We start from the raw sequence: 21,938 nt of genomic DNA, 5'->3' as shown, positions 1-21,938 counted from the left end.
TTGTTTAATGTTTTGTTTTTGTATCGGTTTGCAACACAACTTTTTAGCCTCAGACATCTAGCAGTACAAAATGTGCGAGTGCTACGATAAGATATATTTTTAATGATAAGAAAAATAAACCTAGAAGGAAGAGGAAAAATTGGCAATTCACATTTAATAGTGCCTATAAGGACATGAATGTGAGTGATGGTGTATGTACGATGAAATATAAAAAATTTTCCATTACTTGCAAAGAATCTGCCCACCGGTTGCTAAAGGCCTGAAGTTCTCGAGCTGTTGCCTAGGAAGGCTTTTTCAAACATTTTCAGACTGCGGTAACTGCTTCCATCTATCCATACAGAAACGCTCTAGCTGAGGCTTTGGTAGTGTGGATACTCTGTTCTGTCTTCTAGTCCTGTTTGAATTTCTTCCAACAGTGTGTGAAAGCGTTTACAGCAGAGTACAATCAAAAAAGCCAAACAGTTATAAGGATGTATCCAAGTCAGCTCTCACAGAGCTTTTACTCACTTATGACAGCAGGATCAGGCCCCAAGTATAAATCCATGTCACCAGTATAAAAGCAAAACAACCCGTAATGGAGGGTTTTCAGCTCCTTTTTCTAGACCTTAATGGTAACATAGCATTTTAAATTCAAATCTATTTGGTTGGGGTTTTTTTCAGTTTCTTCACAGTGCTTCACTTTGCAAAAGGATTGTGGCCTCCATTAGATGATCTTTAAGCTACGTCTTGGAAATTGCACAGTTTGCAGCAAGAGGAACCATAACTCTAGAAAAGAAGGAATGAATATTTGCAGGGGGAGGAGGTGAAGATAGCTGAAAACAGAGAGCGACGTTAGTCCAGGCTCTAATGTGGTCAGTGACCACAGACGACAAGCCATAGTTTTTATTAAACCTTTTTTGTAACAGATCTTGAGCATGACTTTAAAAAAAAGCAAAGATTTCTTAGGACTTAGAACAAAATCTTCACCTTTTCTTTTCCCACCACAGTAAAGCAAAATTATTTTAGAATTAAAAAAAAAAAAAAAAGGGAGTGATATACTTAATTTGCCATTTGCCCATACTTTTCCTGCACTTTGTCTAGGAAGGCCATATTGTCCCTGGCAGATTTTTTCTGTTTTAAATTTAAGCTGCAAAGTAAACCTTGTAAGCTTGGCAGGAGAAGTCCATACATATTTCAGGGCAATATTTTGCAATTCTTGTTTTTACAGCCGTAAACACCTTCTAATGCCAAAGGGGAAGCGGACTTTAATCCAGATAAAATAAGATTCTTAAACACTGAAAACTGTACTCAGATTTATGGGCCAATTTTAATATTTGAGCTCCCATGCCAAAAGCTGCACATTCCACATGTGCAGGATGGGGTGTTGCCTGCCCGGCTGCTTCCAAGGTCGTAGCACTTCCAGCTACATCACCCATCCAGAGTTGCCCTAGAATCTATTCCAACAAATAAACTTGGAGTTTTGTTCTCAGAATGTGTTTGCCAAATGTTATTTCCATATTTACTTTGCCTTTTAGCCTTAAATCTTTTCATTTTTTTCTCTTGTAGTATTTTTATCCTGTATCTTGTTTAACACCTTTTAATAAGCTGAATTCTTACCAAGCGAGCACAACAACATCTGAAAGATGAAATCTATCTCTTTGATGGTACGAAACCATGACCCAACAGGCCCATCCTCTGCCTACAGGGCTAGCAGGCGCTTCATGTTAGATTATTAAATCCTTTAGAAACTCAGGTATGTTTATTCATAATGTGAGGTATCTAGCCAACATCACAATTCTTTCCTCTTTTGATTGCAAAAATAATTTACAATTAAAAAGTATTTGCCATTTTGCTCTGCCTAAATCATGCTCCCCTTTTATTCCTGAATAGTTTCAGTTGTCATTTGCTTCTTTCTGTTTTTCCAAATAGCTCATTTGCTTTTGTTCGACAGAATATTTAAATGAAAATTTACAGTCGTGTCTCACAGAAACCAACAGGGCATGCTGGTGCACAAAACTCTTCCTCACCTCTCACTAAAAATAAACACGTTCCTTTATTTTCCTTTGATAATTGCCTTTGCAAGATCTTGCTGGCCAGTTCCCTCCATAGCAAAACTTGTACCACTCACACCTACAGAGCTCCAAGGCCTTTCTGACACATAGAGCATTCTCATTCTTTTTTTAAAAAAACACAAGTGAAAACTTGCTATCTCAGTGATAGTGTTTTGACTGTCAAATGGGACAGCATATACGGGACTGCCTAAAGCTTTATTTTTCAGTCATCTCATCTATTACCATTTTCAACAACTTTTATTTTTAGCACCACATTTTCTTGAAAGTAACGGTTTGCATTTTGTATTTGCTTCATCCCTACCAGTTATACCTGAAATGTCATCTAAATATCACCATGATGTAGGAAAGAAATTGATCTACTTCTCTGCTCCTTAACTGTTTTTATCCTTCCATTCAAAGCCACGTTTTAGAGACCGTCCTTGTCTTTTCTCGAATAGGTTGCTAGCACTTTAAACTTCACACGGCCAAACATAGCCATCCTTTTTTCCTCACTCCCTCACACTTCCATCACTAGTAAAGGCACCACGCTACTAGTGTGACCCTTCATAACACGTCAGGCACCTTTGATGCCTTCCTTCCTTTCACTGTTCATTCCTCTCTTCTTACCACTCTTCATTGCTCTAGCACAGCTCCTGCCACTGCTTCATCCATAACAGTACGAGATGAGCCTTCATCTTTCTAGACAGTAAAAAACCTTGTCTAGGCTTCTCCTGCCTGCCACTGTTTCCTTTCCTGCCTCTCTTCTACCTTCTACAATCCAGAGAACAAGCAGCTACTACGATGATTTGTCTGTTTTTTGATAAAAGTATATGAGCACTTCCTTTTAACTCCATGTACAGCTTCACCAGAGTCAGCTTAAATGTCTCATTCTTGTTGTTATGACCCACCTATTAACTGGAACTTCTCTTTTCCCTTTCCTAATGATACAACCTTCAGTTAATCTAAGTCCTCCAGTTTGAGATTTCTTTCAACTTTATCTCGTAGGTGGAAAATCTTCCCAAAATTGGCTTTCCGGGTCATTAATCTTTCCTCAAACTGTTCCTTAATAGGTACTGTTCGTGTAGTATTCATACAAGCAAATAAAATGATTTTCGGGGAATTTTTTTTTGTGTATAACTCCCAAGAGGTATGTTGAAACATTGAAACAAAACATGCTGCCGTGCGTGTGCTTGTCTGAAGCCCCCCCTCAACCCTGATCCTGAAGCCATTGTGCCTTGTGAGAAGCTTGCTCATGTACGTAGTCCCAGTGACATCAACAGATTTAGTCAACTGAAGCTATTTATTTGTGAAAGGCATTTGCGAAATCCCTGCAGTATAACTACTGCGGGGTCTAGCATCACATCTGGCGGTAGCCTGCATTTGGTCTTTTCTTCATCCTGGAAAAGGAAAAGAAACAGCAGCTCTGTGAGGCCCCAGCAGACCATCCCCGCTGCCGTCGCCTGTCAAAGGACAACGCTTAGATACTGGTGAATGGTAGCACTATAAAGATCTCCGACCGCATCAGCTGGGATGGTTTGGAGCCATATGGGCTGGGTTTGACTTGCTTTCATGCACTAGAAAATAATCCGTGTTATTATTCTCGATTGAAAATATACTTTGTTTCTATAGCTGTTTTCTACGGTTAGGGATGGTTGTAAACATGGAGTCTGTTTACAGTATTTATTGATAACGACGGTGAGCAAGGATGGCTAATTCAAAGACCACAGTCGTGCAGTCATTAGCAGGGCTTAAACTATGGGCCCCATGAACAACTTCTCTACAAACAAACCTCTTACCTATGTATTTTATTTCCTTTTAGGTAGAACTACTCATGCCTTCAGAAAATCAAGATCTTCTTTTAAAAGCCAGGTAACTTTGTATCTTTATTAGGAATAAATAAATTTACTAATATAGCCAGTCCTGTATCTTAGTAAAATTAAAATTGAAATGTTAGTTTACAGGCAATCTGCAGATTAGCAGTGTTTAAAAAAAAAGTATTTAGTATGGATTTAATGTGTGAAAAATTTTCATTATTTTTATATTAAAATTAGATGCTGTTGATTTCTGTATGCCAGTGAACTATTTGGGGCATTTTTTTTCCTCTTAAGCCTTCAATTCGTGGAAGTAAAGGCTTTTGGTTTTAAACCAAAATCATTACGAGTTCTTATTTATAAACATTTGAACAAAAACAGTAGTTACTGGATGAATTAAAAAACACTTAAGAAATTAATACAGCCTTGTAAAAAGTAGACAATGAGAATACTGGAAATGTATCTGAAATTAGGCTGTTCATCTGCACTGTATGGCCAGAACATGCAGTAACGAACTACGCAAATCAGGGACAAAGAACACCTAAAATTCTTTGAGTTTTAGTAATCCTCAATGAAATTACCAACTTGAGTAGAATTTATTTCAGAGCAACTCAAGAGCCAGGGGAAATAAAATTCTTTTCTTTGTTGCTTTTTGATATGTAGAATAGTTAAAGACCATTTGGTGTATTATATTCATCATTTGGGTTTCATGTCATTGTCCCCCACCCTGTCCCTTCCATTACTGAGTATTGTAGGCAACTGGAGAGGAAAATCTAGAAAACAGTAAAAATGACGCTTGATTAAACTAGACACAAGACAATCATTACTTACACCACAAAAGCTGGAATTTGTGCTAGTGAATAACCATAACCTCTAACTCAGACAGGTGGAAAAATATGTTTTACCTAGAAACGAGTTGTCTTTGACATGAAATGTCAAACACTGCTTCTTTTTGACATCGACAAAACTTGGCTGACCTCCAGTTCTGCTGCTGGTGGAGGAAGGGCCAAACTCTCCACAGCGAGAGCCAGCCCCAGCTGAACCGAGTGCTCAAGCCAGTTGCACTCCTCAAGGAAATATTATTTTCGTGAATCGGAGGCACTTGAAAGTACAGCAAAGCGATCATACTTTAAGACAAAATAAAACCAAGCAACTGCTGGACATTTTAGCTTTGGTTTAGCCTCCTGACATCTTTGTTCCTTCCTCCATGTTTAGTTTGAAACATAAGCAACACCTGCTGGTGAAAACAAAGTCTACAAAACTGCTGAGCCATCCTCCTGGAAGAACAGGTTTGAGCATTACTGTGAGCTCTGAGGTCTGGATTCTAGAATCAAGGCAGCTTGCCTGTCACTATTTAGATTAATTTTGTAAGGGCAGGTAACTGGCTCCTTCTCAGAGCGCTTACCAGCTCTGTCTGGGGAAGGCTAAGTGTGACCCAGCCGACCTCCAGGATCCTGGAAACTCCTTTCTGCCTCCGAGTTTTGGAATTGCAGCTCACAAGTTAATACATTGGCAGAATTAATTAAGAAGTTCCCTGATCTTGCTGCTATGGAAAAAATGGTTGTTTTGTTAAAGCAGAAAATCTAGTGTTATTGTTCATGTTCATTGATCAATTTCTAAAAAGAAGTAAAAGAAAACAGGGAATAAAGCTTGAATACCCTGAGTTGGGAAACATGTTCCACCACATACCTTCTAGGATAGTTATGCAGGAGCGAGTGTCACTTGTGTGTGCTATCTGGAAGTGGAACCATTGCTGTTTGAAGTAGCATTGTTGTCAGAAGGGAGCACGGGAGCTTTCCTAGTTTGGTGCTGTGAAGCGAACAACTGGGCTGTAATGATTTCTCTTCCCTGTGAGCACTGAACGTAATACGAAGTCAAGTAACTGCAAACCACGTAGAGATGCTATCTTTTTTCTGTTTGAAAACAAAATGAACTTTGCAATGCAGGGATGTAGTCAAAATGTCTGACCTGTAGGCTTTCACAAATGCGAGCAGCAACTCTTCATCTTCAGAACATTGACTCATTACAGAGAAGATTTTTAATTTAATGAGTAGTTAACATTCATAAGCATCCTGAAAAATGTCCAAAGTAGCACAGTGTGAGTATTTTAACATTTTTCCCCATGAAAACAGGTCTGAATCATGTGTTAGACCCCGCATTTTCAGGAGAAAATCAAGCATAATAAGTCATGTCTTCTTGGAAGATCCAGAAGAGGAATGCTGAGAACTGGAAATACGATTTGGAGGGTAAGCAGCACACGGAAGGAACGTGAATTCTGCAGTGTCTGATTCTGCACAGCATTGTTAGCTTTCTCTGGGGTAAATATTTCTATAATGAGAAAATTATTTTTTCACAATAAGGGATGTTCTTTCGTTCCAGAAATGGAATGGATACTTCGCCAAAGGGTTTGTTGCACCCGAGGTGTCATTTAGCGATAGCATGGGTGACTGATGCTCGGGTGTATTTACAAAGAACTGGACTGCTAATGTGGAGGGATGTGTTTTGGTTGGTCAATACATATTGCTTGACATATTTACAAGTGTCAGGTTGTGTTCTAGAACTTGTTTCCAAGAGCAAGGAGAGTGATCGAGGCCAAAGCGCTCCCCTGACTCTGGGCTGCCGGGCTGTAGCAGGCAGTTTCTAGACTGTGGCAGTTTGGCCACTTTGTCAGCTTTCCTTGGTACCGGTTTGGGGCCCTTAGAGCATCTTTGTGCCACTTTGATTCTCCTAGGTGGACCAAAGGAAGATAAAAGTCTCTCCCTCGGGTGAGTCTAGGCTTTGTTTGTCTGACTAAAAGGTGTAAAAAAAGAAATAAATTGCAGTTGTAACGGAAAACCCTTTTCCTCTCACTAATGCAGGCCCAGTCTTTGTGAGGCAGAATTCCTGTTCGGAGCGATGGTGAAGGGAACGGGCGTGCTGGACGGGGTTTGTCAGACCAAGAGCGCGCGCGGTCAGAACGCTGGTCGCGGTGGGAATTTTCTCTTGGCCTCAGTTCTATCTGCCGCTCCGCGTGCGTAATTTTGCTGCACGGCTGTGATGCCTGTTTGTGTTAGGGGTTGTGACTGTGAGGTAAGTCCAAACAAACTCCATTCAGTCATTAGAATAGATGCTAATCTTAATTTATTACGAAGAAAAGTAAATTGCCAAGAAGATGCGTAAATAAGATTAAACTCATCATAAGAAAAGCTGCTATTGAGCACAGAGGGAGAACTTTTTCCACTGAGTCAGATCACTGAAAAAGGGCTGCCTTTCTCTGTTAAAGCTTACGCTGAACGCTCTCCATTGCTGAGCGCAGCGGTGTTGGTGCTTGACGTCACCCAGGGAACGCTCCTGTCGGCGAGAAATCCAGGCAGGTGAGCGTCGATCTGCCTGAGCAGGCCGGGCTTTGCTGGTCAGAGCCACGGGCTCTCCGCCAACAGTGAAAAAGAATGTTTGCTATAGAACCGTAGAATCCTAGAATGGTTTGGGTTGGAAGGGACCTTAAAGATCATCTGGTTCCAACCCCCCTGCCATGACCAGTGACATCTCCCACCAGCCCAGGGTGCTCAGAGCTCCATCCAACCTGGCCTTGGACACTGCCAGGGAGGGGGCAGCCACAGCTTCTCTGGGCAGCCTGGGCCAGTGAATTGTGCGTTTAAACAAAATATTTATTGTTTGGTTTGTGCCTATGCTTTCTATCACAGGACTATCACAGGAATGAATTTCATTTGTTTGTTTAACTTCGGTATTTTCCGGTTCCTTTTGTAAAAAAATGACACGCGAGTTTTTAAGAGCTGTTTCCGACGACTCGAGCGTGGGACTGGGCTGGGTCTGGGCGCAGCCGTGTTCCGCACGCTGCGCATCTCGGAGTCGGACTGGGTGTCCGGGGTCGGGCTGTGTGTCTCGGGGTCCGACTGCGTGTTGTCCCCTGTGCAGGGGAGCTCGCGGGGGGGGGGGGGGGGGGTGTGCCCCACTTCAGGAACCGCAGCGGGGACGCCCTGCAGCCAGGCCCCAGATCCCCAGCTGCCGGGGCAAACCCGACCGCCAGCGGCCCCGCAGACGGCAGCGGGGCCGGCCACAGCCCCCGCCCGCCGCCAGCACCGAGGAAAGCCCAGCCCGTGCCCTCCCGTCCCGCCCCGTCCCGTCCCGTCCCAGGCGGCGGAAGGCGGGACCCGGCTCCCCGCTGTGCACCGCCCGGCCCCGCCCCCCCGCCACCTCCCCCCGCGCCGCCGCAGCGCCCGCCCGCGCCCCGCTCCCGCGCGCCCCCAGCGGCCCGGCGGGCGCCCGCCGCGGCGGAGGGAGGGGCCGGGGGGAGCCCCCAGCGCCCGGCCCCCGCCCTCCGGCGCGCGTCACGTGGGGCGGCGGCGGCCAATGGCGAGGCGAGCTGCGCCTGGCGGCCGCCATTGCTGTCAGAGTGGAGAGAGGCAGAGGCGAGTGTGTGAGGAGGAGCGGGTGAGCGGGGCCGCTGGGCGGGCAGCGCCAGGCGGAGGGGGGCGAGGACGGGCAGGGACAGTGCTCCCGCCCTGGGCCGGGGCTGCCGCCCGCCGCCCGCAGCACCGGGAGCCCCGCACGGACCGTAAACAAGGCGGCGGCGGCGGCGGCGGCGGCAACAGCAGCAGCAGGAGGAAAACACCATCCACCCACAGCCAGCGGCGGCAGCAGCGAGGGGCGGCCGGGCCGGGCGGGGAGGGGAGGGGACACGGCCTCCGCCGGCACGCGAGACAGCGCCCCCCGCCCGCCGCCGCCGCCACTGCCCGGGGCCAGGACCGGGACCCCCCCCCCGCCCCGCCCGGCCCTCCCCTCTCCCTCCCCTCCGCCGCAACGTGTGCCCGGGCCGGGGGGGGGCCGCACCTGGACGCGGAAGGAGGGCCCCGGGCCCCCCCCCCCCCCCCAGCTTTTTCTCTTCGCCCGGCCGCGCTGAGGCGGCCTGGAGGACCGGAGGGGCCTACAGCGCCCCGCGCCCTGAGGATTACCCGCCCGGGGGCGGCTAGAGAGGACCGGGGCCGCCCCCCCGCCCGCGGCGCGCCCCCTGCCGGCCGCGCTCCCCCGCTCCGCGCCGGCCGCCCCGCGGCGAGGGGCCGGGCCCCGGGCAGCGCCCGCCGCCCCCCCGCCCGCGCCGGGCCCGTCTCCCCAGACATGCCCCGCTCTGGCGGCCGGGCTCGCCGAGGACCATGACGGCAGCGGCCAACTGGGTGGCGAACGGGGCCAGCCTGGAGGACTGTCACTCCAACCTCTTCTCGCTGGTGAGTCCCGGGGAGGAGGGGGAGCAGCTCGGCTGCGCGGGGGCTCTGCCGGGTGGGCGCAGCTGCCGGGGGCTTTATACTCGGGGCCCGTGGGGCTGCCCCGCCGCTGGCCCCTCCCCCGGCCCGGCTCCCCCCTGTTTGTTTTGCTCCTCGGGGAGGGCGTGCGGTGCGGTGCGGGGCGATGGGCTGCCCGCCCGCCCAGCCGCGGGGCTCGCCCCGCACCGCGACAAACGCCATTTCAGCAGCAGCAGCCAGCGCTGGGGCGGGGGGGTCTGGCTGCCGGATCCCACTCCGGCTGCTGTCACCGCCCGCTCTCCTCTCCTCTCCTCTCCTCTCCTCTCCTCTCCTCTCCTCTCCTCTCCTCTCCTCTCCTCTCCTCTCCTCTCCTCTCCGGCCGGGCCTGAGGACAGGAGGTAAGACATAAAGCCAAACCCCAAACCTGGTGGTTGTTTTCTTTGCTGGAGGAGAGCGGTGGCTGAGTGCGTGGTGCGGTGCTGGGAAGGTGCTGCCTGGCTGGTGACTTCCCACTCGTGTCGCGGGGCTGAGTGTCGCAGAGGTGACGGTGTCGGTTCTGGCTGGCCACGGGTTTGTGATTTACGCTGAAAACGAGAAAACCATTTGTTCCTGTGCGAGGGCAAAGTCCTTGGGAAATCCCTCACTTTGCTTCACCTGACACGTCCAGGAGCATTCTCCTTCTGGCTGGGCGGGCGAGGGGGCTGCGGGCTCACCGGGAGCCGACAGTGGCCCGGGGACAGTGGTAGGGTGACGGAGGGGCTTGCTGGGCGCCTGGCGCGGGATGCTTCAACCCGACATCTGTAACGCAAGTGTGGGGGTAGCAGGTGGGGAAGATTTGTGGTAGATACCCCCTCCTCGCATCGGAGATCTGCTAGGACTCCAGGTGGGTGCACATACTGTTCTTTTTCTGATAGAAAGGAAGAGATTGTCTTTAGCCCTCTTATAGGAATTAAGGGGAAATAAAAGAATATTGATCAAAAATTCAAATAATCAAGCTCTTTGTTTAGTGTTTTTCACCTTCTGTTGCTGTATGTTCATTATTTTGCCTCTCTTTTTAATGTACATATGTTTGGTTTTTATTTTGCTCATACCTATTAAGAATCTGAGATGAGAGCTGTAGTCACTTGTGCTGCTAGGAAACTGGCCCAGAGGTTCTTCTGTGAGAATAAGCGCAGTTCATACGGTGGCTTTTTATTGAGCTGTTATGCTTTGTAAGATTGTACCTAGGCTTCTGTTTGATAACATTTTCTCATATTTACAAATATATAGCAGTGCTAGATGAGTCGAGGTGCAGGAATCGCTGTGGTGATTTCGAACACACTGCTCCTACCCAGTAAGAAAAATCAAACAGTAAGCATGAGGGAGACAGCTGTACCTGATCGTAAAGGCAGGGTGATGGGTGGTTTGTCCTTTACAGAGAGAGAGTCGCGAAGTCCCCGTTCGTTAATGGAGTAGCATGTTTTTGCGGAGCATAACTTCTCGTGTAGTTGCGATCTGCAAATCTGTCACTGGTAAAAATAATTGTTGGCGTGCAATTAACATAAATTGTGCAGTGAATTTATTTCATAGTTATTGTGGTTTGGTCTCTTCTTATAAAATTGTATTTTCCCCAAGCTTGCTAGACTAGGGAAATGTTAAATTTCAAATGGGTGTGTAATATCATGGAAAGAAGTTTAGTGAAATTCTTTGGTGAGTGGGTTTAGAGATAATGAGTTTAATGTGCAACCCTTTAATCTCCCGTGTAATTTTGTGGGAGGCATCCGTACCTGTAATGTGGTGCTATGAATGAAACTGTCACGCTTTTATTGTGTTCTGACTCTGCTTGGAAAAAAATTCCAATGAAGTAGTACTTTTTTAATACACTGTACGTACAAACACACAGCAAATATTAGGCTGATTTAGTTTAGATAACATCAGTGTTTGTTAGGATTTATGTATCGGTGAAAGATACTGAGAAAGGAAATGCTGACTGGAAATAGGTGACCGACACCGTTGACTCTTTAACCTCAAGTTGTCATATTCGTCTCGAAATCTATGAAGTGTTAAAGCTACAGTAGTCTGGATTACTATTTGGAGAAACTGTTGCTAATCATTTACTTTTCCGGGCAACAGAACAGCAACATGCACAGACTGAATCAGCCGTGGGTGGGAATTCACTCATTCTTTAGGAGCGAGGGGGATTACAAATCTTTTTCTAAACTGATTCTGCTATTAGAAATTGACAATTACGTCTTTTTTTGTCGTAGGCTTTGTTTTGAGCGTGAATCAGAAAGAGAAATGTTCTTGACTGGAGAACTGCAGTTCTGAAATAGTTACAGTCTACTGTGATTCTGTTTGTTTATGTTTAAATAGTATTTCTTCCCACAAACATTTGTTTTGTTGAAGAAGGAATGCGCTCTCCCCAGGCCAGAGAGCCAGAGCTCTGCGGTGAGTCTGGCTGGTTGCTGTAGTGGGCTTGGGGTGGTTTAGCAGCTTGTGATTTCTCGTGTATTTTTCTGTTGCCTTTAGAGAGAGTTTGGGTATCACTGTTTCTTCTGAATCTTTTTATGGAAAACATTTTCTAGAAGCTTTTTAGTAACTGATTCTCCTTTGTCAGTGATGTCTAGAAATCAGAGGTCCTTAGTGTTCTTAGCTCCAAATATTTCACGTGAGGGGAAGGCGCAGTCTTAGGGTTTCAAAGTTAGCTTTGAATATTCCGCTGCAGAGCGTGTGCGCAGGCTGGTGTGGCTGGATTTCACGAAGCATCCCTCTGGGCTTGGGGATGCATGGGGCTGCTGTCTGTGGTGGGTGCTGCTCTACCCTGAAGCACGAATTCACTGCTGTTCTAGAAAATTGGTGAACGTTTGCACGTGCTGTCAGGCAAAAAAAACCCCAAGCAGCCTACACAAAGAAATTTACAATTCCACTCTAAATGTAAAGCATTTCTTAGTAAGATGATGTAAGGGCCAGTTTGCATATTTGTCATCAGAACACACCTCGGATATAAACTTGTTTATACTGGCATACGCAGCAGATTAATGGGCTTGCTCGTTAAAAGTACACTTTCTGCCTGAAATTGCTGTGTTGCTAGCACAGCAGTGGAAGAAATTGTATTTATCCTAATGCTCTTTTTGCAGTAGTCAAAATGTCTGCTGCTGCTGCAACTTCTGAAAAAGAATGTCTGTTTATCAAAACAGTATTTAATAAGGAATTGTTAAGGGCCAGTTTATTTAAATACTAATTAAGAGTTGTCTAATAACTATTTAGAGACAAAACGTTCTGAGGTAATATGTGTTGTGTTAAAACTTCAGACCCAGCTGGCAAACAGTATTCCTGTGAATAATCCCTTAATCATAAAGGCAGTCTTACTGAAATTAATTTGATTTTTCCTGTGAGTAAGGGTTAATCATGTGAAGGTGAGGGCTTGCGTGAAGATGTTTCCTGAACCGTCCGGCTTAGCTGCTGTGGTGGATCAGAAGGCACAAGTCAGTCTCGGAAAATCGGGGTGAAGTTGTATAACATTTCTTGTGCTGGAGCTGGAAAAAGAGAACAGCAAAGGGTGTCAGGAACGACCTAAAACGCAGAGTAGCTTTCATGTGGTGAAAGATTAGATAGGGTAGGAGTCTTCAGCCTGGAAAAGACGTGATGGTGTTCTTGGAAAGTGAAACCTATTTATAGAGGACTTTATAGAAGCTGGTGTGGAGGGTGTCGTGAGCGCTTGTTTAAACGCGTCCGTGCAGCAGCCTGCTGCCAGGAAGGCCTGCGTAGTGGAACCGCGTCTTTGTTCCAGTTCGCGTGCAGAGGCGAGTGTACACACTGGAAAGGTCACTGCCGCAGTTGCTTTTTTCAGTTTGCAAACATGAACAGAAGTTGTTGCCTTGAATCAGTGAGTTTTGTTGCCGTTTTCAGAATGAAACTGAAAGGAGTCAAGGAAATCTGGGGTGGCACTGGAATTCTTTTCTTAAAGGTTTTTCATGGCATCAGAAAGTGAAGAATGCAGAGGTTGCCAGTGAGGCACTCTGTGGTGTTGCATAATCGTCAGTGAAGGACTTCGCAGTAAATGGTTGGTTGCCCAACCAAAGCCATCAGCAGTAATAAGCTAACCTGTAGTCGTTCCTGCTTATTGTATTATCATAAATGCGGTGCTCCGAGCAGTAGGCTGGTGTTTTGGCATGCGGGATGTACGTCACTGCATGGTGGGTATATTCCTTGCTTGAAATTTTACGTAGGTGTGAATTTACATGTGTATATGTTTAAGAAATGGAATTAACCTCTCAAGCTTTCCAGGAGTATTTGATTCGTTAGTGATCTTTATCCTGAATTTTATTAGGTAACAAGATAGAAGTAGAAAAATGACATTAGAAAGCTCTTTCACTTCCTGCTAATAAAAGATGATTTCAGGTTTTAAATCACTCCAGTAGTAGGCTTTGGTTATGTCCTGTCAAAGCATTCGACAGTTTAATGGTGTCTACTAGGATGGGAGTTGGAAGAAAATAGACCCAGACTTGCGAAGAGGTGGGGACGGGGTGCCATTCGGTTAGCCTGCCCGGCTTCGGGCGTGCGAGTGATGAACCTGTGTTGGGCAAATCACCTTTTCTGAATATCGCACAGAGAAAGTCAGGTGCGCAGGAGTGACACTTGCTGTTCAGGACAAAGCGTGCTGAGGAATCCCAAGCCAGCTACTGAGAAACAGCCGAGTGAGGTTCTCTGGAAATCCTGGCTGTCTTCTGAGCGTACGTGCAGACTGGAGCTGTGACTCCTTCCCCAGTGACGGTGTTCTCATTGTGGTGACGACATGAGTCCTGCGGCGAGGCGGCTGTTATGAACATTGACAGATTAAGAAAATACTCAAATATTAGACGGATGTATTAAGAGAAGAAATCCTAGACTACATCTTGAGAATCATAATCAAAATTTCATAATTTTCACTTGCTGTAATACTGTCTTAAAATACATAGTTCTAGATTTTTCTGTGTAATTCGTGCAGTATTGACATCATAACCCCAGTTCTCCCCCCCCCCCCCAGATTCATTTGATCTTGGATTTCCCCCCCCCTTCTTCTTCTGAGAGCACTTCCTCGTGTGAAAGAGAATGCAGAAGGAACTCTTTAATCCTGTATGTAGACCTTTCTTCTATTATTTTCATTCTTGACAATGCAACTCTTCTGAAAAAATCCAAAGGAACTGCGATTTTTGAACTGCAGTAGAAAAAAAAAATGTGGTGCATGAGATGTCTGCTGAATGTGTTAATTTGATTAACTTTGGTCACTTGATGAAGGAGTTTTGATGGATTTTATTTTAATTTCTTAATGTCTTCAAGTTTTCAAAAATGATGTGCCGTGGTAAGGGGGGGGGGGTGTGCAGGTGCACTGCCTTTTAAATGCCTGAACCCCATCGGTGTTGCTGGAATGCTGCACTTCGTAGTGAGCTGGATGTCTGTGCGTGTGTAAAGCTTCCCATTTGCTGAATGAGAATGTTTCCCCTCTTGTCCACACTTTTCCATGATCACTATGCGGAATTACACACTCCCACCCCCTAGTCTTCGCTCTTACGTCCCTGACTTACAGCAGCATCCTTTTATCGGGGTTTGACTGAAACGTCCCTGCTCCTACCAAGAATGCTGCTACAAGTTCTCTCTCGCTTCCCATGACGGGGACCGTGTTGCACCTTGCTGTGTTCTCCTGTTGTCTTCCCTTGCCGTTCCTGTGCTGTCACTTCCAGAGCCTCGAGCCCTGTTCCGTCCCCACCTCTTGGTTTTCATTCAGTGCTGACTGACTCCCGACTCCAGTGCACACCGGGATTTAGCTGGGCTTGTTCAGCCTGAAGAAGAGAAGGCTGCGAGGAAGCTAATATATGCTTACAGATATCTGCAGGGTGGGTGTCAGGAGGATGGGGCCAGACTCTTTCCAGTGGTGCCCAGCGACAGGACAAGGGGCAATGGGCACAAACTGAAGCAGAGGAAGCTCCAGCTGAACCCGAGGAAGAACTTCTTCCCTCTGAGGGTGACGGAGCCCAGGCCCAGGCTGCCCAGGGAGGCTGTGGAATCTCCTTCTCTGGAGATATTCCAGACCCGCCTGGACGCGGTGCTGTGCAGCCTGCTCTGGGTGACCCTGCTTGGGCAGGGGGTTGGACTGGGTGACCCACAGAGGGCCCTTCCAACCCCCAACATTCTGGGATTCTGTGATCAGCAAATTGTAAATTGGTATCTATGGGGTTTTTTCTAGTTGTCTTTTTGTATTTGTGGAAGGTAACCAGTTGATGTCTGCAGACTGACTGCATTGCTGTCCTACGAACCTTCTTCCTAAACTTGTTTGTGGGATCCTACAAGCAACCTAAAGACACTCAATAGGTGGTTGGTCTTTTCAGACTGTTGTCTTTAAGGCTGATGAGTGTGGTTTTACATTCTTTCAAGTCTGTGTGTATTCATTTACTGTTCTTGTGGGTGAGTAGTGCACTTTTTGGCGTAGAGTCTAGCACAGTGGGATTTGCGACTTGTTAGTGCCATAGTAACACAAATAATATGGAAAAAAATACTGCTCTGACTAGAAGCAAGCTCACTTTAGTATTAGCTTGCCAGTTTTAAAAGTGCAGAAGTGTTTTCAACAGAAGATCCCAAATCAAATGCAGATTTGTTTATCTGGGGTATGTATTTACATGGGGCATCCTTCTACCTCAGACCAAGCCTTTATATTGCTTACATTTTAAGCTCTAGATACTGCTTTAAAAACACGTCCTCTTTCCCTGAGTTCCCGGACATCAACTGGTACTTTCAAAGAGAAACCAACTAATAAGAGTATTCTGCTCGAACAGACCTCGGAATAAGACTAAAACATTGCGTTGGCTTCCCTGTGCACGCAGTTGCGAAGTGTGTACGGCGGGGATAGCAGGTCCGGGTGCTAAGGGTGCCAGCTCGCACCGTTCCTTGCTGTGGCTTCGGCTGGTTACCCAGTCTTGCATTAGTGTGATCGCTATGCTGTAAAATGATAACGACATCTGAACATGAACCGCTTTGCTACCATGCAGCCAGTTTAGCTTTTCAGACCGGGAGGGTTCTTCGCATTTTACTTGACAAGATCACGCCTGGTTTTTAAGTGTCTCACAAATGTGAAAGGTTGAAGCAGTCTTTCGTTTGGCTTGTGCTGTGAATTTTGATTAATGGTGATAAACCCTGACTCTCACTTCCTGCCTCAGTCTGTTAACAAAGTGTTGTTTCTCACCGAGTCGTGCGTGGCTGCCTTCACTTCCCTGAGCAGAATTGCAGTAGTGCGTCGGGAAATGCGACTTGAGCTTTCGGTGGCGTGCTCTCTTTTGTTTCTTTGAGACAGGAAATTTTATTGTGTGTTGCTGCTGTCTGATGTGCCCCTAGGCGATATTTACAGCTATGTGACTAACACAGATGAGCGCAAACACACACGAGGACCTTGTCCCTATGCTAAGGAGTACGTTTAATTAGCTGATGAAAATGGAGAAAAATCAGCAGTCTTCTAAAATTGATTTTTAGTATAAGATCTGACACACATTTCTTTATCACTTCTCATTAGGCACTTACCTCTGCTTGCTTTAGTTAGCCAATATTACAGTGTAGTGTACTATTCTTGTCTTATTTACGAAGAGAAAACAATATTAATTACAGAGTAAAAGGTGTGTGTTTTTCCCCCCTATTTCATTTTTCTCACTCCCCCATCACTCTTCTTCCATGTCTTGGTGACCCCAAAAGGATTCGCAAGCTCACAGTTATGCCTGGATCAGGGAGCTGACCTAGGGAGAAGCTTTTCCCCCTTCTCGCTCCCTCGCCAGCTCCAGGTACCCCTTATTCCCCTCGCTCCCCCCCAGGTTCTGGTAGCGGCCTGGAGTGAAGCAAGGTCAAAGTGGCCATGCAGCCGCAATCCACATCTTGGAGAAGGAAACTTAAAGCTTGCTCCATAAAACTTCATGTAATTCATCTTTTAGTTTTAAAAGAGCTATTCTATGGTCAGTGCCTTGTCATTGCCTTTTCTTATAGCTCTCTGTTTGGCCATAAAATGCAATATTTTGTGAGAATAGAGGTCTGAAAGCAAAATTTAGAGGAAAACTGTTTTGTACGTACTGTCCAGGCATTGGCAACCTTCCGTTTTTTTGGTAATGATGCATTCATAGCTGACAGCTATGAGACTGAAGTTTCAAAATGTGTTGGTTTGTTATGGTGTAAAACCATGACATTCTTCTCCTTGGAGTCTCTGGTTTAGTAGGAAGTTGTCAGATCCAGTCTAGTACATCTGCGGTCTCTTAGTGTCAGGTTTTCATGAGGCTCACTTCAGGCAAGTCCACAATATTACTGAATTTGTAGGTGGTTCTGGGTAAGTTAGAAGATTCATTTTAGGCACTTCATGTTGTGACCATGTCAAGTATTTTTATGAAAAAGTAATTTCTTTGTGAACAGGATAGGTTGATTGGTTAAATTACTTCATTTTGAATTTGCTGTTTTCATTTTTAGCCCAGTCTTTCTGGTTATTTAATTTTATGTGCGTATTTTAATAAAGTTGTGACTTGAGTTCTCTGTGATTTTCCATAATTTCCTTCTGGCAGGAGTTGCTGGATTGTTGTCTTTGCAGGAGTGACAGTAAGCAAGCTGGCAAAATGAATCTGCATGACCAGGCTTGTAGTGGATTTATTTACTTCTTTCTATATTAAGGATGATTTGTATGAATGAGTTCTCAAGGTGGTGTTTTTTTAAAGGGCTAAGGGATTTTGGCAGACTGCCTAACAGTTTGAGCTTTATTTGATGTTGTCGGTCAAGACAATGTTGATGTCGAAGAACCGGGGCTGTTGGGTTGTATTTCTGCCCTGTTCCTGCCTTCCGAGCCCGGAGCCAGGGATCTGGGCCAGGGCCCACCCGGGCAGGCAGCGCGGTTGCTTTGCAGGTCAGTGATGGGCGCGTGCAGAAGCTGACTGTGCGAGCTGTTGTTGGTAGTCCCTGAGCAATTCTGCTTATATGTGGTATACAAAAATGTTCTAGTTCTGCGCTCTGAAATACTGTTTTTTGTGTAAGCGGAGAAACGGAACTGCGTTCTTTAACTCAGTATGCTAAAGTTTACTCTGCTCGGGTTGTAACTTCCTCCAGCCCACCCCCTCCTTTTCTTTTTTCCTGCCCATATGTCAGATTACTTGGTTTGGGAAACATCTGATAGTCCATTGTATGACTCTGATGTTTGACATTTCCTTCCCCCTTCAGTTAAAAAAAAAAATGACATGAAAAATGTTAGAGCTGGGGGAAGAGACAAGATTCCTTCGTTTATTGCAGATTTGCTTTTGTCGTCTTTTTTCATGTGTTGGACTATTTTTCTGTTAGAGGAGATTTTCTTAATTTGGAAAGCAGGCAGTTCCTGAGTTCTGATTTGGTCTTTCTGAAGGGGACTTGCAGACCTGACCATTCACCCTCTTCGAGAACGACGGAAGGATGCTTTGACTAGCAAGTTGCACATCTGTTTGCTTTCTGTTCTGTGCAGTGGTAGTTTTCTGTTATCCGTTCTCAACCGTCGACTCGGAAGTTAAACTAGAATGGACTCCCTTCTGTGAAGAGACTGACTGAAGCGTTGTGGAACTCTGAGGTATCTTTTAGCGTGCTCTGTGAAATAGCGTCTGTACCCTGACCTGCAGGGTAGCTCGCTGCCTAAACCGGGGGGTTGTTGAAATGAAAAGAATCTGTTCAGTCCCTTCTGCCTTGTCTTGGAGACAGCGTTTTGCTTCCAGGCGTCGTATGCTTCCGTTGCATACAGCCCGCACTGGTACACGTGCAGTTCTGATGTGGGTAAACTTCATTCCCTTCCTTCCCCTCTTCCCCATGAAAACACAACAAGAACTGCAGCTAGCGACGAAGGTGCAGAGCTACGCCGGAATCGTGATGGCTTAGCAGTTCTTGTGTCCTCTTCTGTCTCGTTCGTGAGAGTTTGTGACATCTGGTTTTGTTTCACCAACCTGGTTTTGCAGAGGACTCTGGAAGATCCTGTTTCTCTTTTGGTATGTCAGTGCGCACTCATTTTCCTTCCTTCTGCTGTGTATTAGTCTGCTGCTTTCGTATTCAACCTCAGAATTCTCTGAGGGTTGGGATACAGAGACCAGCAGTTTGGGCCCTTTTAGCAGGTTACTCTTTTCTCTTATGCTTGCCACTCAAAACTTGCTTGTCGGGAGCTTCTGCACCTGCTAGAGTTGCTGAGATTTGACCATTAATATTGGCGTGCTTGTTTATTTTCCACTGGGAAAGATGGTACTTAGCTGCTGCCTCACCTTCCTTTTGAGACTAGTCTGGCTTGTTTCTTTGAAATAGTCTTTGAATCTTCCTGGCTGCCTCCTCCCGCACGGGCAGAATCACACTGATGTCTCGGAGAGAGGGGAAGGAGTACCTCAGTCCTGTCAGAACTGTTTGCTTGTTAGGCAGAACAGCTCATGCTGATAGTTTGTGGGGTATGTGGACTCTTTTATGTTAGAAGTATTTTGGTTTTCTGGTCCTCGATGCTATGACACAACATTGATGCTGTGATACAGGATCTCAGAAGTCCCCAGGTACAGCAGTGCATCAGGCAGATACCTCAGGATTCTGGGTGCCACTGAATCCTTCCCTGAGACTTGGCAGAGGTAAAAGATGATGAACAAATGCCCTGACGCTGTTGCTTGGCACAGCTCGGAAGCAGTAGCGTTTGGATAATGTGATCAGGGGGCATGGAGGAGGAGGGCAGCGTGCTGTGAAGAGGTTTATCCAGCAGAAAGCCATTTCAGGCACATGTGCTGCATGGGGTGTGCTCAGTTTCTTGCTGGTCTGAAGAGCAAATGAACAACAACAAGGTAATTTTTTTTGTTTTCATCCTTCATTTTTAAAATGTTATTTGTTAGCGGCTGCCCTTTATCCTTTTTTCCCAGCCACTTGACTGTGCTTGCAGAGGAGAAGGCTTAAAGCCAAGCGGGTCCTTCTGCTGTTGATCAGTGCCACGTTCAGAAGAGCGATGCACAGCTCAGCTGATGCTCGGCTCTTCGAAGCACTCGGCGTGGCACTGCTTCTCCGTTGCCCATGGGAGGCCCATTTCAGAACCAGATTTTCTTAACGTGTTGTTTTTTTTTCAGTTCTTGAATTCAAAGCGTGACAAAGTTTGCAGAGCGGTGTGTCTGCAGTTACTGCAGTGCTGGTCACTCTGCCCAGCGGAGATGCCCTGCTGCAGCTGAGCTGCGCCTCGGTCAGGACAGGGCCAGGCCCCTTGCTGCCGCGGGTTCCTCCCGTCCCGACGGGCAGGAGGGGTGAGCCCGGAGGGGAGGGAACACAAACCCTTACCTCCTTTTCCCCTTTTTTTTTTGAATGGATAGGATAAAGAGGGGAGTGTTAATGTGTAGTTTAGTAAATGGTTGGTTTGTTTTTAAACCAAGAGAGTTATAGACCGAGGAGTAGAAGGTGAGAGAGAGCATGAGTGTACAGGTGCTTGCTGCTTCGGTTGCGCTGCAGAGAGTTGTGCTGTCCAGACAGGAATCTTTCTCCGAGTGTAGAAATCATACGGAGCTGTGAAGAAAATAAGTTTTTTGGGTAAGCAGTCTCCTCTGTTCCTTGATGTGTTTTTCTTGCAGCTCGTCTTTCAATTCGCTTGACAGGGACACAGGCAGATGTTAGTAAATATTTTATTTCAGTGGGAGTGGGGACGAGAGTTCTTGTCAGCCTGTGTTTGCCTCCCGCATAAGCAGGCGTTGTTACAGAGTATTTTTCAGTACTCCTGTCTCTGTCCTTTTGTCCTTCCTTGCTAGTGAGGTGTATCAAGATGACATAAATTTTATCTGGTATTTAAATGGCTTGGGTAGAGTGTGAAATGATATTTTGTTGCTGTGTGGTGAGGATGTAGTGGAATGAAACACAGTAACCAAAACAGATGGTGCTAATCTTGAATCTGTCTGCGAGATCCTATAGCATTTAATTAAAATGGTGGTGTAATTCCCGTGACACCTCTAACTACAGTCTAAATTCTTGGACTATGAACTAAGGGCTTTCTTATGCAGATTTTTACTCATGTGAGTAGTCCTTGGTATGAGTCTCTAGTGGCTTCGGAATAGCTACTTAGTTGAATGAAGCTCTCTGCGACTCTAATTATATATATGGCACTTAGATTTTTTTTTTTTTATTTTTTTTTTTATGTTCCAGTTTGAAGCATAAACTGTAAACTAAAGACAGTTAGCGATGACAGTATCCTACATAGAAGCAAACAAAAATCTAGATTAGCGAAATTGTTTCAATTGTGCCTAACTGGCAAATGAAGCGTTTGAGGGTACCCTGAGCAAGGTAGCATCTTGCCCTTGGTTAGAAGGGCACGGGGTGAAAGCTGTGTCATTTTTATATTCCCTTTGGTTGACTGAAACTTGTTTGTAGAAGCACCTGACTGAAGTCGCGTGGCGTGGTGTGCTTTGGGTTTGTTCTTTACGTTGCTTCCCTCTTTTCTTAAGAGAATTAGAGAAGCTTATGTTTGAAGCACTGTGCAAACCTGGGTTTGTCTGAGTAGCACCTTTTGGGCAGGCAATTAGGAAGTGTTTTTCTACCTGTTTTTTGTTTTGATTTTGATTTGTTTCAAATAGAGCCAAAAAAGATAAAATGACCTGCACAACGCCATGTTCAAAGTCTTTGAGAAAGTCAGGGTTGGAGCTGAAGGCCCGTGTGATGAATATCTGGTTCTTTTGCTTGTAAGTAAACCCTTCAAGCCTTTGCTGTAGCTTTTTACCTCCTTGTCATGTGTATCCTTCCTATTTGGGGAGTGCTGGGGTGCTGATTTTCTGCACTCTGAGGCCTGAATCTGCCTTGGCTTGTCTCATGTTTCTGTACTATAAGAAGCAAGAAAAATAACATCATTATAGAATTTTAGCCGTTGTTTTTAATGTAGA

The 21,938-nt window shown here is 45.9% G+C and overlaps 2 protein-coding genes across 3 annotated transcripts in view; both read left to right on the top strand.

Moving 5' to 3' along the window:
* The window catches only part of SPRING1 (SREBF pathway regulator in golgi 1), a 118,843-nt gene extending 111,311 nt beyond the window's left edge, over positions 1–7,532 (top strand). The window contains exons 5-8 of one of the 2 annotated variants that reach the window (XR_012765421.1): positions 3,850–3,899; positions 5,057–5,130; positions 5,974–6,087; positions 6,700–7,532. Coding sequence is in view for 1 of the 2 variants with exons in the window: in XM_075434627.1 (XP_075290742.1) it covers positions 3,850–3,899; positions 5,974–6,064 (141 nt within the window). In the remaining variant the exon portion in view is untranslated. The remainder of the gene's footprint in view (positions 1–3,849; positions 3,900–5,056; positions 5,131–5,973; positions 6,088–6,699) is intronic. The other variant, XM_075434627.1, reaches the window with a different exon arrangement.
* Positions 7,533–8,941: 1,409 nt separating this feature from the next.
* Positions 8,942–21,938, top strand: part of MED13L (mediator complex subunit 13L) — a 196,980-nt gene continuing 183,983 nt past the window's right edge. The window contains exon 1 of the mRNA XM_075434301.1: positions 8,942–9,063. Coding sequence (XP_075290416.1) covers positions 8,992–9,063 — 72 coding nt within the window. The 5' untranslated portion in view covers positions 8,942–8,991. The remainder of the gene's footprint in view (positions 9,064–21,938) is intronic.

Source organism: Opisthocomus hoazin, chromosome 13 (genome assembly GCF_030867145.1).
Source record: "Opisthocomus hoazin isolate bOpiHoa1 chromosome 13, bOpiHoa1.hap1, whole genome shotgun sequence".
NCBI classification, from domain to species: Eukaryota; Metazoa; Chordata; class Aves; order Opisthocomiformes; family Opisthocomidae; genus Opisthocomus; species Opisthocomus hoazin.
This window is presented reverse-complemented; position numbering and strand designations above follow the sequence as displayed.